The 17992-nt window shown below is 51.2% G+C and overlaps 1 protein-coding gene across 1 annotated transcript in view; it reads left to right on the forward strand.

Moving 5' to 3' along the window:
* Adgrd2 (adhesion G protein-coupled receptor D2) overlaps nt 1-17992 on the forward strand; it is a 23076-nt gene continuing 5084 nt past the window's right edge. The window contains 25 exon segments of the mRNA XM_050124881.1: nt 1-30; nt 2407-2520; nt 2916-3002; nt 3004-3088; nt 3091-3213; nt 3216-3458; nt 3823-3872; nt 3874-3925; nt 4235-4320; nt 4552-4649; nt 4651-4698; nt 5738-5906; nt 6219-6417; nt 7038-7063; nt 9347-9406; nt 9409-9453; nt 10209-10245; nt 10248-10311; nt 10509-10611; nt 11035-11096; nt 11098-11154; nt 11738-11870; nt 11955-12070; nt 12785-12905; nt 16772-17009. Of these exon segments, the coding sequence (XP_049980838.1) occupies nt 1-30; nt 2407-2520; nt 2916-3002; nt 3004-3088; nt 3091-3213; nt 3216-3458; nt 3823-3872; nt 3874-3925; nt 4235-4320; nt 4552-4649; nt 4651-4698; nt 5738-5906; nt 6219-6417; nt 7038-7063; nt 9347-9406; nt 9409-9453; nt 10209-10245; nt 10248-10311; nt 10509-10611; nt 11035-11096; nt 11098-11154; nt 11738-11870; nt 11955-12070; nt 12785-12905; nt 16772-17009 (2446 nt within the window).

Genomic DNA, 17992 nt, shown 5'->3' on the forward strand with positions numbered 1-17992 from the left:
ATGCACCAGCTGTCCTCAGAGCGGGTGGATGTAAGGCAGGGTAGGCTGGGGAGCAATTCAGGTTAGTCGTATACTGAGGGCTCCTCCCCTCTGGTCCCACTAACTTGGTCTCCTAAGGCGTCCAGAATTTCAAGGGCCCTTCAGCTTCCCCAAGTTCATTTTTTAATCCAAGTCTCACAACGACTCTTTCTAATGGGGAGCCTTCAACAGCAATGGCTGAAGCACAGAACAACAGGCAGGTCTCCCCCGCCAGGGCTAGAGGTTCTGTCCTGGACCCAGGGGAGGGGAGGGTCTCAAGGAGGAGTTACAGAGCCCCTCCCCTGTCCTAGGCCAGACTGGCTGACCTGCCATGCGGAGGAAACCACAGACATAAAGTAGACTGGAAAGATAGCACCATGATAAGAACAGGGGAGGGAACAACGGTAAAGGGAGACCCAGGTCCCTAGGTCTCATCTGCCTAGAGGGGATTTCCCTAGAGTTCTTGTGGAGAGGAGACCCATGGTGGCAGTCAATTTTTTTTTTTTTTTTTGAGCAAGAGAGGTGTGCTCCAAGGGGTTGGAGAGTACAGATAGAAGCAAGGGACACAGCACTCACTGAGCCCTGCGTCAATGTACACAGCATACAGTGATAATTGGACCTCACCACCCACTTTCATTGGAATGGGGCACATAGACAAAGGAATTATTTAAAATGGGGCAAAGTTTAGGAAATTGGTGATTTTCAGAGTGAACAACGATGTTCACTTCTAAGGCCTCCTGAACATAGGACTGATTTTCTGTATAAAAAAGGTCATGGATTACTATTCTGAGGGGCCAGACTCCCAAGTGGCATGAGGCCAGGACAATGTGTTGTCTAGGACATCTGTGCATGCCAGGGCTGGAACAGAGACCCAGGAGGCAGAGCCCTGTAGCTTGCCAGGAGCAGCCTCCAAATCACCCATGACTATCATATCCCCAATTTGTACATCCAGGTTATGATAGGCCTACCACCAGTGTTGGGTAACTGGAGTGACTGAGAATCCATCTTGAAGAAGGGACCATTGAAGGTGTGGGAAACTGGTCCAGGTAGTGGAGACTGTCATCAAAGGTCTCAAGGAACCAGAGTGTGAGTCTGGAAACAGGCCGGGCGGGCTTAGATGGGTGGGGTGCAACCCTCAGGTAGGACTGAAGGTTCAAGACCAGCACAGCTACGTGGCTGACCCTATCACAAACAAATACATAGGAAAACAAAGCCAGGCAGCTGCATGAGGAATGTAGGACAGGCAAGGCAGAAAGCCTGGACCACCAAGCTGAGAACCCAATGGTTTGAACTCCTGGCTTGTGTCTGCCTCACTCTAAAGAGTGGATTGCTGTAGTCCTTAAAACTCCCCGTTTCCTGAAGTTTCCATCCTGAAGACCATCCTTTTGTACAAGCAAGTGCCGCCCATTTTCCTGAACTCTAACCCCAGGGCTTGGCCTCCAGCCTGATGAGGTATGGGAACCAAAGAAAGGGGAGATTTGGACCCCCGCAGAACTTCCAGGAGGTAGCAAGGCAGAAGGCTGAGTTGCTTTCTTTTGCTGTTGTTCTGAAAGGGAGCCTCATGGAGCCAGGCTGGTTTGGAATGACTATGAAGTCGATGGTGTCCCTGTATTCCTGTCCCTCTCTCCATCACCTCCCAAGTTCTGAGACTGCAGTGTGTCCCCAATGCTTCATTAGGCACTGGCCAGGCGTGTGATTCCCACTGTCCCTTACCTGCCATTGCCGCATCCAGAATGATCTCCCTTGCTCACTTTCTCCTCTATCTTCTGGTACCTAATTTCTGGAGAGACTTTCCAAATGGCCACCACACATCATGATTATAAACAAAACAAAAGCCCCTACTGGGTGCTATGCCAATGACATTCACTCATGGGAGGGGTGTGTGCCCAATATCAAACAAGTGGGCTGCAGAGCCTGCAGCTTCCATGTCTCCCTTTGAACACACAGTAGACATTCAACTACCAAAGACATCGGGGAGATTCATCTTCTCTCTCAGATCAGAAGTCTCTCTGGGACTTCCTCTAACCACCCAGGTGAATCGAGGAACCCTTTGGCTGAAGGTTGGTATGAGGGGTCCTCACAGGAAGATGCCCTGTAGAGACAGCCCAGCTGAGTCAAGTGGTTGGCATATTGGTCTAAACTAAGCAGAAAGGGGAGGAGGCAGGTCTTCCTTCCGACCCCTGTGGGAGACCCCATGTCATTCCTGTTGTACAGAAGACTGCAGGGAGCAAGTCACAAAGTAGATAATTCTGTTCTGGCCCATCAGACTCGGAGCCCTTGATCTTGGCCCTTGTCCTCATCCAAAAGGGTGAGGTGTCCACAAAATTCTCTCCTGGGCTCATTCTCTAATGAGCTCCTGCCCCAGTGCCCCAGGCGAGGTAATGCAAGTTCACAGGACAGCAGCTGAGCTGGTGGCAAACCCAAGGGTACTGCGACCAGAGCTTTGGCCACCTGGCATTGGGGCTCCTAAACAGGACTCTCACTCCACTTTTGCCCAACTTGGTCTGGCTAGGACAAAAGAGGCCTTTCTGTGAAGACAACTACAGAGGCATAAGCACGGGCTCAGAATCTGGGGCAAGGGATGGAATATAGAGTCCATATAGTGGCCCCTCCAGAGATGGGGTCTCACGGTGAGCTTTGAGATGAGCTGAAGTTAAGTTATCGGTGCAGGGCCACCTGGAAGTGGGGCTTAGTCCCTGAGCAGGGGACCTGGAGCCCCAACATCTTTCTTCTCTGGGCTGGAGGTATCCCAAATTCCATGGCAGCCTTTGTGGCTGTGCCAGTCAGCGGCAGGCCCTGTGGCAGCTAGGGAAACTGAGGCTCTAGATCGCTTGTCATCACAGGTGCGCACACTACGGCTGCACTGGTCTGCTGACAGAACCGCATGATTGCCCGAGGCCCTGCCAGCGCTGGAGGCCCTCATAGCCTGCGAGTGCACGTTCAGTGAGATGCAGAGAGAGGCGACCACGCTCTTCTCCCTGGCTTCCCCCCTCCCCCACTGTAGCCAATGTTCTGCAGCTGCGTGCCTTTGCCGAACCCGGAGGCTCCGTGCATGCGGCGCTACTTGTGCAGAGTCATCCCGCTGGCACCATGTGTGAGCCACGTGGAAGCAGTTCAGCAGGCGCTGGGCGCTGTTCACTGACGGTAGGCGACACACCGGGGCTCAGGGACTCAGCACCGGTCATCTGGTGCCTTCCAAAGTATACTTGTGCTGGGTCAGGATCAAAATCTCCCAAGTGATGGGTTCTTGGTCTATGACACATTCAGTGGCAACCTCACTGACTTCCACCCATGGGACCGGGCCCTGAGCCCCGCGCAGGTGAGACAAGCTTGTGCCTGCGCGCAATCCCCAGGGGGCCTCCTCTTTCAAGAGGACCCAGAAGCTCTAAACTTCATGTCCCTGCTGTTGCTGGCCATGCGCGTGCGCCTGCTCTGTCCTGGTAGGACATGGGCACCTCCCTGCCCAGCCCAGCTGCTATGCCTTTCCCCTGGGTAGCCCACTGGGTCTAGTACGGACCCTTCTAGACACTCCAGCTTCCCGCTCAGCCTTTGTCAATTTGATCTCTCCCAGTTAGGGCCATGCCCTCTCCAGGACAACAGTGTCTGTCCTGAAACTGCCAAACCTTAATAGCTTAAGGCTTAGTGTGGGCTTGCTCAGTGCTGTCTTCAGCGCCCCTCTCAACACAGCACCCCATGGTTCCCACTCATGAGCAGGCACCTTTTATACCTGCATGAGTAAATGGATACAGTACCCACCGGGTAGAGAGCCAAGATGTGGTCTTGTCATCTTCCTACTCTGGCCAGTGCCCACAGAGGAGTGCCCCATGTGGAACACAGGATCCAGCACCAAGGGCTCTCTCTGAACGCTGCTTGAACCCACAGCCCTTTCTCTGCTGCTACCAAATAGGTGCACCTTAGCTGTGCTGTTTGTAATCTCCAAGGTTCAGATCTACGCAACAGGCAGGAAGTCCCAACAAACCTGGAGTGAATCTTATCTACATGACTCTGAACATTCTGCTGTGCTTCAGTTTCCCAATCCGGCACACTGTTCAGTTCTCCAGGCACTGCCACAGATGTGCTCTTCCTGTCCAAAGCAGCACATGGGGATGGTCATCGTACAGGCTGGCCCCTCTGGTGTCCAGCACATGGGGATGGTCATCGTACAGGCTGGCCCCTCTGTTATCCAGGGCCCAACCTGGCCTCCACTCTTTTGCAGAGACTTAGCAGCAGCTTCAGGACTTCCAGTCATGGCCAGATCAGGATGTCATCAGCAGAGTCAATGCTTTGGCCAGTGCCACTGTGGTAAACCCATCCCTGGAGCCTGGAACGCCTGCAGTACCGTGGGTCAACTCCCTGGACCTTATTTTCCTCACACACCTGAGGTGTTACAGAAATCCAGTTTGTTCCTACTCTTGTTTTAGAATCCCTGACAGCTGGGAGCTTGTGACAGATTTGATCCACTAACAAGACCCTGGTAGTGCCCAACTGTGACCCTGGAGAGCTCCCTCTTGTCAGTTGCTCCTCAGACCATAGCTTCTCCCAACCCCCTTCTCTGAAGCTCCTGGGATCCTGTCCTTGGACAAGGCTTCTAGCTTCCTAGGACTCTTGGAGAGAGTCCTGGCAGAAGAGAGATCCCCTGGGGCCTGCGGCCCTGCTGGCCATCCTGTACTTTCTGATTAGGCAGAGCTGAGGAGCCGGAGCTGCAGACCAAGCTCTGGGAGGAACTTCATGTTTGTGGCCAGGCTGGTCCTGGTGGAGCACTAATCAGCCGGTGTTTGGCTGTCTATCACGGAGGTGAGGCCGGCAAGGCCGGGCGGGATCTGGTCTTGCAGCTCCCTTATTGTATAACTGGACTAGTTAGCACCCATTTCTGGACTGCATCTCTCCATCCCGCAGGAGACGCTCCTTTAGTCACTGAGCGGAAATCCCACTTGAACACTGCACATAGCTAAGAATGGTATTAAGAGGCACTGGTGGATAAGGACCTTTCCCATATACAAGAATCTGCCAACTGCCACAAGTGGGGTGTCCTCCACGTGGAGTGGTCCACCCAACGCGTCTGCCTAAATCGCAGGCAGGGGCTCTGGAGAACAGGAATTGTCACAGGAAGGAGAGGTATTATAATACTCGTCCTTGCAAAGTGCTAGCGGGCTGAATCTGGAACAGGATACGAGGGTAAGGAGAAACGGCACAACCCAGGAGGCTGGTGCTAAGGAATGCATCACCAGACAGGTAGAGATGTATGAAGTCCACCTGTAACTAGGGATTTGGGGCACTGTGGTAGAGGAGGAAATACCAGACAGTGGACCTCAGTTTTCTCATTAGAGAATGGGCACACTTGCCTTGTTAAGACTGGATGTCTTTGCAGACTGGATGTCTTTGCCCAGCAGAAAGTGGAAAACAACTCAGTGAATTTTCTTGGTCCCCTCCCCTGTGCTCACTCCCACATGAGTTTGGGTTTTATTTTTGTTTTGTTTTGTTTTGTTTTTTAATAGGAGACTTGAGCACCTATTCACCCTGAATCAGTAGTGAGGGGAGTGGCCCTGAGGCAGCATGTTCCAGCTGGCACACAGGCCAGAAACCACACGCCATGCTAGACTTGCAGGCTGACTCAGTAGACAGTGGTTGGAGGGGTCTGAAGGAAGCAGTGGAAGCCAAGCCTTGATCTTGAAGCCATTAAAGGTTTGTAGCCAGAACCCCAAGCATCTCTGACCCCCAGGTCAGGGCCTGTGGTGGTGGAGCCTGGAGTGGGGGCAGGAGCAGAGCTACAGCTTCCTTCCAAGTGGCTGGTGGGTCTGTGCCCTGGGGACAGTGTGAGCACTGGCATCCCTGCTGGGCTCATGCTGACCTCTGAACAGACTCACATTCACCTTCAGACTTGCCTGACTGTGAGCAACCATCCACTCCCACAGCTAGCCTTCCTCAGTGTGCTCTCTGAGAGTTCACTCTCTGTACCTCTATGCACTTCATGCCATTCAGACTCCTGCCCACAATGCCCTTTCCCCTTGATCTCTGAGCAAATTCTTCCCTTGGAGCCCTGCTTGAGCAGAAACACACACACACACACACACACACACACACACACACACACACACACACACATTGAGTTCTCTCTTGGCAGGCAGGTCTTCCTAACATCTTAAACATGCCCCTATGTAATAGGACTGTCCCTCCTCTTCCTGTTGCCCCTGGGGTCCCAGGTGTATCTGAATATCCTGCCCAGGGCTAGACCCAAATTCACACTCATCAAGTGTTTGATCCCGGGCCTGGAAGTCCAAAGCCTGCACCTGATGGAGGCCAGCACTGCAGGGCACACATTCACCGCTCCTGGCAGGCATCCAGAAGTACCAGGGCACATCCACATCCCTGCAGGTGAAGTGAGGCTGCTCCTAGGGAATGGTGGGTGAAGAGGAAAGCTGTCTGGCTGTGCTTCTCTGAGAGGCTGCCTTCGCTTGCGAACTTGACAGTAGGCAGGGTCCTACTCAGAAAGCTCTGAAGAGCTACATACTTGAGTGATGGACTGGGCACTGTGGTTGTATGAAGAGGGGGAGGGCTCTCCATAAACTGGCGTGGAAAGGCTTTCATGGCATGGGGGTTTGATGTCATAGTTTGTAAAACCCAAACTTCCAATTCCTTCTTTCTATTAAACCCTTGGGACATTTAAAGAAAGCTTAAGCCTCTGTTTCTCACAGGGGGTCTTTCAGGGGCACACATACACCTACTGTGGCCACTGTATCAGTCTGTCTGCAAAGCCTCCCAAGACCCTCCATCAACCTGGTTACAGTTTCGTTCCTCACCTACCAGGCACCTGAACCCAGAAACAGATGTTCAAGTCCTTTAGGCAGCATGGAAGTTACAGTGAGCACACAGTCTCCTGGTTCACTCATGGAATCCAATACAATGTGTCGTTTGAAGTCATATTCTAAGATCTGCTTTAGGAACTCATGACCAGAAAAAGTCTCTACATGTTCAGGATAGAGGCATTATTTTGTTTAATATTTTCTTTGATCCTGTTGAAGACATGGAAGCAGAACCTGAGAATACAGTGAGTAGACTATATAAGTATGCAATTTACCATACTACTTAAAATGTTTTCAATTGCATTTTTAGTTATCATTTAAATAATGACTTTATTAGTTTTTTGAGGATCCTCTACACTGATTTCCATAGCAATGGTATTGGTTTACGTCCCCATCAGCAGTGCACAAGTTTCCTTTCCCTACGTCTTTGCCAGTGTGTATTGTTGCTTGTTTTCTGTTTTAGAAGATGTATTTGTAGCCAGGTGGTGGGAGCACATGCCTTTAATCCCAGAACTTGGGAGACAGAGGCAGGCAGATCTCTGAGTTCAAGGCCAGCCTGGTCTACAGAGTATCCAGGACAGTCTGGACTATACAGAGAAACCCTGTCTCAAAAAAAAAAAAAAAGATTTATTTGTATCATTTTAGGTTATATATACATGTGGGAGGTACAGGTATCCACATAGGCCAGAAGTGTTGGATTCTTGCTCCTGCCACACACCCCAGATCTGGAGTTATAGGCAGTTTGAGTTGCCTAACATGAGTGCTGGAAAGCCAGAGCTCAGCCTCTGCAAGAGCAGTGCGTACTCTTAACCCTAGTCGTCCCTCCAGTCCCCATTGTTTTCTTGATGATGCAGTGGGTTAGATGATGCAGTGGGTAAGATGATGCAGTGGGTAAGATGATGCAGTGGGTAAGATGATCTCAAAGCACTTTTGATTTGCAGTTCCCTGGTGACTAAGGGTGTTAGACCTTTTATTATATGTTTATCATATGTTTATTATATGTTTATCAGTCATTTGCAGTTCTCTTTGAACTTAGCCCATTTATGGATTGAATCATTTGTTTGGGGTGGGTTGGTGTTTAATTTTTAGAGTTCTTCATAGATTTTAAATGTTAATTCTTATCATATATATATATATCAAAGATGTTCCCATTCTGAAACCTGTCTTTTCACTTGACCCAATGTCTCTTTTTGTGCATTTTAAAAAAATTAATTCCATGCAATCCCATTTGTCAATTCTTTATTATATTTTTAAAGATTTTTGTGTATGTATTTTATGTGTAAGAGTGCTTTGTCTGCATGTATGCTTGTACACCAGAAGAGGGCATGCCATGTGGGTGCTAGGAATTGAACTCAGGTCCTCTGGAAGAGCAGCCAGTGCTCTTAACTCCTGAGTCATCTCTCCAGTCCCCCATGTAACATGAGGGCCTGCTTGTTGGGGTTTCTGTCCTGCCCAGTTCCCACAGCCACTAAATCCCAAAGAAAATCATGCAGAGGTCCATATAAATTATAAACTGATTGGCCCATTAGCTCAGGCTTCTTATTAACTCTTATAACTTATATTAGCCCATTATTCTTATCTATGTTAGCCACATGGCTCAGTACCTTTTTCTGTGGGGCAGGTCACATCTTTCTTCTTATGTGTCTGGGCAGGACTATGGGAAGAGCTTCCTTCTTCCCAGAATACTCCTGTTCTCATTGACCCACCTCAACTTCCTGTCTGGTTGTCCCGCCTGTACTTCCTGCCTGGCTACTGGCCAATCAGCATTTATTTAAAATATAATTGACAGAATATAAACCATTGTCCTGCACCACCCCCATTTGGCAATTCTTATTTTATTTGAGAAAAGATCTTGCTGTGTAGCCCCAGCTAATCTGAAACTTGCTATGTAAACAGTACTAGCATCAAATTTAAATAGGTACACTGTCTCTGCCCTTAGATGCTGAGACTAAAGGTATGCACCACCATGTCCAAACCCAATTCAGAGTTTCATGCATTATATTAAGGTTGAAATATTATGATTTTATGTGTGTGCACATGCTTGAACATACATGTACACGAGCCACACCAGTGTGTGTGTGTGCGTATGTGTGCACGCACTCATGTGTGTGTGTAGGTCAGAGAACAACTTACAGGAATTAGTTCTCCCTTTCTCCATGTAGGCTCCAGAACTGAACTCAGGTCATCAGACTTACCTGCTGAGCCATCTTACCAGACCCAGAATTGTTTTTTTTTATACAAAGTGAGAATTGGGGATCTAGTTTCATTCTTCTTCAAGTGAGCATCCATCTTTCTCAGCAATGCTTGTTGAAACGACTTTCTTTCCTACAATTTATGCTTGTGGTAACTTTGCAGAAAATCACATAATCACACACACACGCACACACGCACATGAACACACACACACTATGCTTATACCTGCCCCATGCTCCCGTACACATGCCACCACACACATGTGAAAGACATAGGACAACTTCCAAGAGCCAGCTCTGTCTTTCTAACCTGTGGGTCTTGGGGACTGAATCCAGGTTGTCAGCGGCTGCTTGGTACTCACTGTGCACCTGAATTCTACCACCTGCTTCTGCAACCACACAGCACTAGCTTTGCCATCCTGCTGCAGGTGTTTGAAGTCCAGGTGAGCAAGGGAGAGCCACAGCTGCACAGGGAGGTTATTGCAGGTAGCAAGGAAGGAAGCCATGCCAGTTCATCCTGAGATCCTGCACAGGCAGCTGGAGGTGAGTCAGGGACCAAGGCCCTGCTGGAAATTGGGCTTGGAGAGGACCTATGTGGGGAAATGGTGGGGTGTCTGGTAGAGATGTATGGGTTCAGGAGGTTGTCCTGGTGGTCATGACGAGCATGTAGATAAATCATGAGCCCAGAAGAGTGTGAGAGGAAGAGGGAACTCAGTCAGCAGGAAGCAGACTCCAGAGCAGACCAGGCGAGATGGACTCCCTGGAGCCAGAAAGGAGGTCAAGTTAGACAGTCGGTGCTGTGAGAAGACGCTGGTCTGGTAGAGGCCAGGAAAACTTACATGCTTCTGCCCTGTAAATGTCACATCATAACCCATTGGTGGCCTCATTTCTAACAGTTGTCTGGGATGCTTATGGTATCACCTGCCCCGCAGGACCAGCCCTAAGTGTGTCACTCACTTCCAATCCAGGACTGCTGAGTCAGTGGAAGCTTGCCTGGAGGGGTCGCTTTTAGGGAGATCCAGCAAGAAAGATACACTCAAGTGCTCATTTATTAAACACCTACTGTGTGCAGGCCTGGTCCCTAGTGGTTAGTACCATTGCCATCCTCGATCCCGGAGGAAGACCTGAAGTTCCCAGGCAGGGTGAGTCTGGTGCAAACCAGGATGGGGATGGATTCCTCGCTGTAATTGCTTGTCAGGGAGGTCCTGAAGAGGCGTCGATGCTGAGGACTCTGTCATTGTGGACTGTGACGTGTCCCTGTGTGTTCTTGCCACCACCTTCCTACTCTTCCTACTGGCTGGGTAAGGAAGTGTTCCATATCAGGGCTCTCTGTGTCTCAGGTTCCATAGCAATCCCCACGATTGGCCTGGGGCTTCCCTTAGGGTGAGCTGTGCCCCTTGCTGCCTGTATGAGCCCAGTAAGAGGGCACAGACAAGACCAGGCTGAAGGGCTTAAGGCTCACCAGGCTGCCCTCACAAGCCAACCCTTCTGCCTGCAGGGTCCCCACTTCTAAGTGGACCACAATCCACAAGAACCTCACTCTTTCCCTGACATCTGCTGAGGGCTTCCTCATGACCAGTGAGTGGGAAAAGGCCAACAAGGTGGGCAGCCAGCTAGTAAGCTCTGGGACCAGCAAAACATGGGAGGCCTTTCGGTCTCTCCTCCCACTGTTATTTGCTGATGGTGTCCTTGCCCTGGTGGGGAACAAATCCCAGGAGCCAGGCGGTGGTGGCGCACGCCTTTAATCCCAGCACTCGGGAGGCAGAGGCAGGCGGATCTCTGTGAGTTCAAGACCAGCCTGGTCTACAAGAGCTAGTTCCAGGACAGGCTCCAAAACCACAGAGAAACCCTGTCTCGAAAAAACAAAAACAAAAACAAAATCCAAGGGAAGAAAGACCCAGATGGCACAAGTGACAGAGCCCTTCCCCTGACTCCTATTTGGACAAGAATGCCAAGCTTGGTCCTGGGATCAAGCTGAGTTGTGTCCAGAGCTGACCTCAGTGGTGACCTCCATCTTCCCCTAGGTGGCCTGTGTGACTGTCACAGCTGCCATGAATCTTCTCTTTCTGGCTGCCTTCCCCTGGCTGCCGATGGAGCAAGGTGGTAGCTGTGAGCATGCACCCAGGCCCCAGGATGAGGATGCTGCAGGTTGGGCTGAGGACCCCTGATCCCTTCTCTTGTTTTTTTCTCCATTGCTTCCCAACACCTTGACCCATCCCCAATCAGTACCATTCAGCATCCAACAGCACCTCAGAACTGCCCAATACATAGCACCCAGCACCACTGAGCACCCAGCCCCCATCATGACCCCAGACTGCTTCGCCCAGCAGCACCTAGTACTCGTCTCTGATGTGAGCTCAGTTATTAGACTCTAGCTTTCCCCAGCCTGTTTCTCTCGAGCCCCCGCCACTCAGCAGCCTCAGCTCCCCACCTCCACTGTTTCTCCTAATCTGAACCAGCTAACACTGTGCCCATCGCTACCCTTCCTGCTCACTGGCTCCCATCCCTCAGGCTTCAGACCAGTCGTGACTCTCGTTTTGCAACCAATATTAGCAGGTTTAAACGCCCCCTCCCCCAACACACACACACACACACACACACACACACACACACACACACGCTCAACCATGGTCTCGGATTGACCCTGGGATACCAGGGGACAACTGTGGGCTGGATTCTTGAGAGAAATGGGTGGTGGCATGGCCTGAGGTCATTTTCTCTCCCTAGGCATTCCTGTGGCCTTTGTGGCCATTACCTAACAGTGCAACCCCATGACTGCATGACTTCTGGACACTACTGGCTCCGTGCTCACACCGATGACATCTGGGCCTTTGTGGGGCCCATGTTGTTTGTGCTGATGGTGAACTCGGAGGTGTGGGTGCCACAAGGGAGGGACATATCAGGAAGAGGGGATTTCTCTTGCCCACTGGCACCCAACCTCCAGGACAGCACCTGCATCCTTGTCTGTGTGGTGATGGTCACCGCGTCCAGTGCCCACCGTCGTGCATGCGTGCTGAGCCCACAGCCTGGTCTGCAGCAGAAGATCAGGTTCTGGATATGGTAAGTCCCAGCAGGGGGACATGATGAGACTGGGGTGCAAGGCCAGCTGACACCCCACATGAGCCTGGTTGAGTATAAACATGATGAGTCTGTGTTGGGATGTGTGGCCAAGTGTGAGTGAGACCTTGTGAAGCAGAGGAGCACATATGTCCTTACTTAGATGGCACGTATGCTTGGGCACTGTGTATACCAGCCACTGTCCCAGGGCCTCCCTGTCTGCAGGAGATGCTGAAAGTTTGCTTGAGACAAGACAGGAGGACTCCCGAAGTCAGGCCATCCCCAGTTTAGGGTCAGAGGAAAGATCCAAGTCTCCAGCTCTACCAAGAGCCCTTCCCACTCCCCATGGCTGCTGGAGTATGATGGGGTGACCTCCTCCATGCCCTTCTTCACTTGACCCATCCCCATACAGCATGACCACTCAAGTCAGCAATTCCCTGAGAAGACAGGGAGCCCAGGCTCCTGGAAAAGGGGTGCAGAGCCTTCCTGGCTCATATGGCCCATATCTCTGCCCAGTTCTGGGCAGTTGCTCTCATTTTTGCAAACTAGGCTTGGGGTGAAATCTCATCCCCTACTAAGAAGGAAGTAAGGTCCATCCAAGGGCTTTGCAGAATGTTCTTCCAGCCGGCAGCTGCAGGCTGTCTTCCTGGCTGCTGCTTCATCCATCAGACCTGAGGGGGCATGCTGGCCTCTTAGATCTGCCTCCTTTCCCCACAGGGCTCTGGTAAAGCCAGTGCTGGCTCTGCCACCTGTCCTGGGCCTGACCTGACTGGTTGGCCTTCTGGTGCACCTGAACCCAGCCTGGGCCTATGCTGCTATGGACCTCAATTCCTTTCAGGTATTTCTAGACCCTGGCCATGTAAGATGTGGGAGCTCTGGTTCACTGGGTGTGTGGTTTGTCAGAACTAAACAAGGGGTAAGGCTCAATCACAGAAAGCATTCTACAGCAAAGTGGAGCATGCTAAAAAAAAAAAAAAAAAAAAGGACATGGCAAGTGGTGTCATCACGTCCACAAGCAGGACATGAGAGAGGACTTTTGGCTCATTGGACATCTGAGGAGGCTGAGTCCTACCAAGGGGGAAGTCAAAGGTCATGGTATCTGAACCCCTTCAAGGATCACCAGGAGGCAGAGACAGGCGGATCTCTGTGAGTTCGAGGCCAGACTGGTGTACAAGAGCTAGTTCCAGGACAGGCTCCAACGCTACAGAGAAACCCTATTTCGAAAAACAATAAATAACTAAATAACTAACTAAATAAATAAATAAAACAAATGAACAAACAGAAACAAAAACAAGACAAAAAACCTTCATAAAGACACTGAGGGTATATACAGTTAGTTACTTGCCCAAAGTTGCAAAGCAGGAGGAAATAAGATGGGTCCTACATCCTGCTGTATCTGGGCTTTTTGTTGTTGTTGTTTTCTGAGGCAGGGTTTCTCTGTGTAGCTCTGGCTGTCCTGGAACTTATGATGTAGACCAGGCTGGTGTTAAACTCACAGACACCCACCTCCTTGCCTCTGCCTCCGAGTGTTAAGATTAAAGGCGTGTGCCACCACTGCCTGGCCTGTATCTGGATATTTAGTCTCTTGGGTAGCCCACTTTGCCTGCAGATAGGTCCTTGAGAGGGGAGCCCTAACCACTACTCATCCGTTCATGTCACAGTCAGGTCACCCACCATGTAAGGTGCTGGGGATACAGCAGAAAAAAGTCCCATTGAAGGTGACATCCAGAAAGTAGAGGCTGCCTAGGACCCAGATAAAGGGTGGCACAGTGGTGAGGGGACAAGGCAGGGATGGGAAAGGACCTGGCCTACGTGGGCCTGGGAGACTTGGCTATTCTCTGCTAGCTTAGCATTGAAAAAAACTAAAGGAGCTGCTAGGGAGGGTTAGTAGGGGAGTAATGGTCACCCAAGGATGTGGACCTGAGTTCCCATCTCTAGTACCCACATAAGACGTTGGGTGCCGCAGCATGTACCTATGATCCCAGCTCTGAGGACATGGAGATAAGAGGGTCCTGGACCTTACTAGCCAGTCAGACTTGCTGATGATGGACCTTGACTAGAGATCAAGCGAATGGAAATTGAGTTTGAGACCTCACATCGACCTGTGTCCACCAAAGGCATGCATTTGCGTGTGCCCCACACCCCTGCAGAAACACATGTACACACCATCAAAAACATCTGCACACGAGAGGGTGGGGCAAGAAGAAAGAGGGCCTCACTAAAGAAGACCCCGGCAATGGTAGAGTAAGCATGCTCCCTAGGACCCTGTTGGCCTAAATGCAGAGAACTGGGTACTGTGTCCCCTCTCCTGGCATAGCTTGGGGTCCCCAGTACTCAGAGGCTCTGTCTCAGGTCTGCCCTATATGTCTGAGTGATCCTGGGGAAGTTTCTCTGGCTCAACATAGGTGACAGAAGCTCGTTGTCATGGTGATACTCCAGCTTGCCGCCACTGCCCCTTCATGACCAGGATTGGTCTCCAGTCCTGCTTGGAGGGCTGACTCAAATCAGAGGCGCAACAGCAGACAGACAAACCAGATTCTCCATCCTCCTCTCCCTCCCTATCCTCCTGACCTGTGGCTTCTTTCGTTTCTGAACTTTCTCTGATTCTTTCTGTCTCTCCTGTTTTCTCTGCCTCCCCTCCCCTCTGTTGATATTGTTTTCTGCCATCGCCACTAGGCTTGTCTCTATCCTCTAAACCCTCTCCTCCCTGTCCGTAGCCCCTTCCCTGCCTCTGTCCCTGGTTCCCGTGGGTATGGTACTGTAAGACAGGCCCCTGACTCATTCTAGGCTATGTCCTAGGAACCTGGGTTCCTTGTGACTTCCCCAGGCCTGGCTCTCCTTTTCTCCCCTGCTTTCTGTCACATCGTCCATCTTGTTGTCTCTTCTCCTCCACTACGCCTGCAGCCCTGCCCTTCTGTCTTGGGCATAAACTGGGCAGGATATACATCAGGACAGTGATGTAAGGTCCAGAGAGACCAGAATGGGCCCAGCCTCACTTGTTCTTCAGAGGCGATTTTGTTTCCTTCTGACCCACAATGTCTGGTTGCATGGCAAGAGAGCAACATCTCATTTCTGTAACCAGCTGTAGCTCACATCTACCCTGTTAGACCTGTCTAAGGGGGACTGAAGTCCTCCACACCTCAAGGAACATCCTGGTGGTACAACCAAGATAATCTCTAAAAAGAACTGAACACACCACCTGATGCTCACCAAAGCTCTGTGAATGGGGAGTTATTTGCTCATTCATTCATTCATTCATTCATTCATTCATACTTCACAGATTCTCTCCACCCCCAGGCAGTGCTGGTTCACACCCCAGAGAAAGTAGTGTTTTGCACTACCCACCCACAGTGTGGTACCACCAAGACTGAAAGACCAATGGACAATCAAGGCAGTGTGGGAACAGAGTGGCCACTTATGGGGAAAGACTGATTCTCAGCTAAGGTGTGAAAGCTATATGCAGAGGGGGTCATTGTAGGACCCAGAGGAATGGACAACACGAGGAGGGCTGGTGAGAAATGGGGCAGGAGGGACTGTGAGGACCAGACAGTTCCGGCCCCTAAAGCTGCTGTAGGGAACTCCAATTTGATTGTAGGGGCAGAGCTATGGGTGATATCAGGCATGGTGCCAGGCATCAGGTCAGGTATGGAAGTTCAAAAAGATGCTTTTCTTTGCTGAAGAAGAATATGAAAGGGAAGTGACAGGAAAGGCAATGCCAGGGCTGCAGAAGGGACAGGTGGCTCTGGGGCTTAGTGACATGTCCTGGGGGCTAGTGGTGGGGGGTCAACTCAGTTGTGCCTGGGAACCAGGGACCCGAGGGTAGGAAGACCTAAGAGTTCAATATTCTCTGGTCTTGGCCTCAGGCTTGAACAGGTAGCTGCCTTTTATTTGTCCCATGGTCTCTGAATAAGTCCGGGTTTCAAGTCTAACCCATCGGACCACACTACCTTGGAACTCTCTGTTCATCAAACTGGGCCACATGAGACCCAAATATGGTGGTACTTTGCGGGGGGCAAGCTCTGCCCTTGCTCTGAAGGTTGGGCACTTCCCAGCCACTCCCTGAAGGAGGCAAGAGACCAGGCCCCTCTGTAGAGGTACAGGGTGAAACACGTGGTTCTGGGTCTTCAGGAAGGTGCCTTCTCCACTCCCATGGGGCCTGCAGTGGGAGTGAGCAGGCTACAGACCAAAGGGCTAGAGGGAGGGCAGGGCAGGCTTTGATTCCTTCCTGTCTCTCACTGTCCCTCAGTGTCTGTACTGTGGTCCTGTGCCCTTGATCTGAACAAAGTGGGAGGCCAGGCCACAGAGTGGATGAAGTTCCTTAGTGACATGAGGTCTGTCCTCACGGCCAGTGCATCCTCTTTGTCTATGCTGTTTATAATGGGGAGACAGCACAGTAAATGGGCTGTGGGAAAGAAATCAAGGAAGGAGCCAGGCGGTGGTGGCACACGCCTTTAATCCCAGCACTTGGGAGGCAGAGGCAGGCGGATCTCTGTGAGTTCGAGGCCAGCCTGGTCTACAAGAGCTAGTTCCAGGACAGGTTCCAAAACCAGAGAAACCCTGTCTCGAAATCTCGAAAAACCAAAAAAAAAAAAAAAAAAAAAAAAGAAAAAGAAATCAAGGGAGGGTGGACTGGGGTCCTTCTAGCCCTGGTTACCACAGATGCAAGGATGGACCCAGGGAGGTCTGACCTGTGCCACCCTGCAGGTACGGAAGGTATTATGGAGGATGACAGAGAAGGCGGCAGCAGCTGAGGTACTCAGGGGAGAGCAGGCGCCCCTGGCCGGGGAAAGGGGAGAGACCCTGGGGCAGAAGGGCAGGGCCAAGCCTGGCACCTCTTCTTTCAGACACTCCCTGGCCCTTCTGACCCTGGCTTCAGGTCCCCAGACCATGGCCCAGGAGAACCCCACAGCCTGGGATCCTCTGAGATCTGCTGCTCTTAGAGGTACAATCTCTCCACCCCCTTGCCTAGTGTTGACTGGTGCCTTGATTTCTCCATCAGTCATCCAGAGCTAGGAAAACAATGGCAGATTCTATAAGCCCACTTGAAAGACAGAGAAACTAAGACCTCAGAACCTCTTTAATATTGGGCCTCAAGGAGCAGCTTGGAAATGGCTTGTCACCCCCAATACCACCACCAGAGACTCTGGGTACCCCAGAGGTGGGGCTTACCCAGCCCTCCTATCCCAGGGCTCCTAGCAAGGAAGTGGCATGGGCCCCTGACAAAAGAGCTGGGATTAAGTACTTGGGCCTCAGTTTCCTCACCACTAATCTGAGAGTAAAGTTCTGAGCAGATTTTTAGGGTGTTTGATAATGGGGGCTCAAGGAGAGAAAACATATTTCCTGTCTTAGCCTGTGCACAATTCATCAACTACTAGGATCCCATAAACCCAGGACCCCCACTGCCTTCTATTCATTACAGATCCCAGGAGAACAGTAAGGCTGGAACAAGGGACCAGATAGTGTGATGGACAGGGCTGGGAACACAGCAAAGGCCAGGACCCGGAAGCTGGGGACTGGCTCCAGAGACCTTGTCCTCAGCACTGGAAAGCTACAGCCTGCAGGCTGGCAGACCTAAAAGCTAAGGTTCTTCGGGGAGGGACAAGGGCTCCTAGGCAAAGGGGAATGGGAGCATCTCAGGCCATGGAACTGACAGCATTTGACTTCAGGTACTGCTCTTCCTGGGCTGACCCTCACCCCTCACCCCTCCGCATCACACTGCTCCAAGATGAAAGTGATTTGAAACAACTACACAGAACCTCCCTGAAGAGAGAGACTAAGTGGGTGGAACCCTTTCTAGAGCTGGTGCTAGGCAGATGGGCCTTGACCAAGCAGCCTACCTGTCTCCCAGGCCCTCATCCCTGGCCCAGCCTCCAGGCTCCAGCCTGTGCACCTGGGTCCTTAATAAAGGGTGCCTTAAGAGCCTTT

This window comes from Alexandromys fortis, unplaced genomic scaffold (assembly GCF_014885135.2).
Source record: "Alexandromys fortis isolate MF-2015 unplaced genomic scaffold, M_Fortis_MF-2015_v1.1 scaffold_228, whole genome shotgun sequence".
Classification (NCBI taxonomy): Eukaryota; Metazoa; Chordata; class Mammalia; order Rodentia; family Cricetidae; genus Alexandromys; species Alexandromys fortis.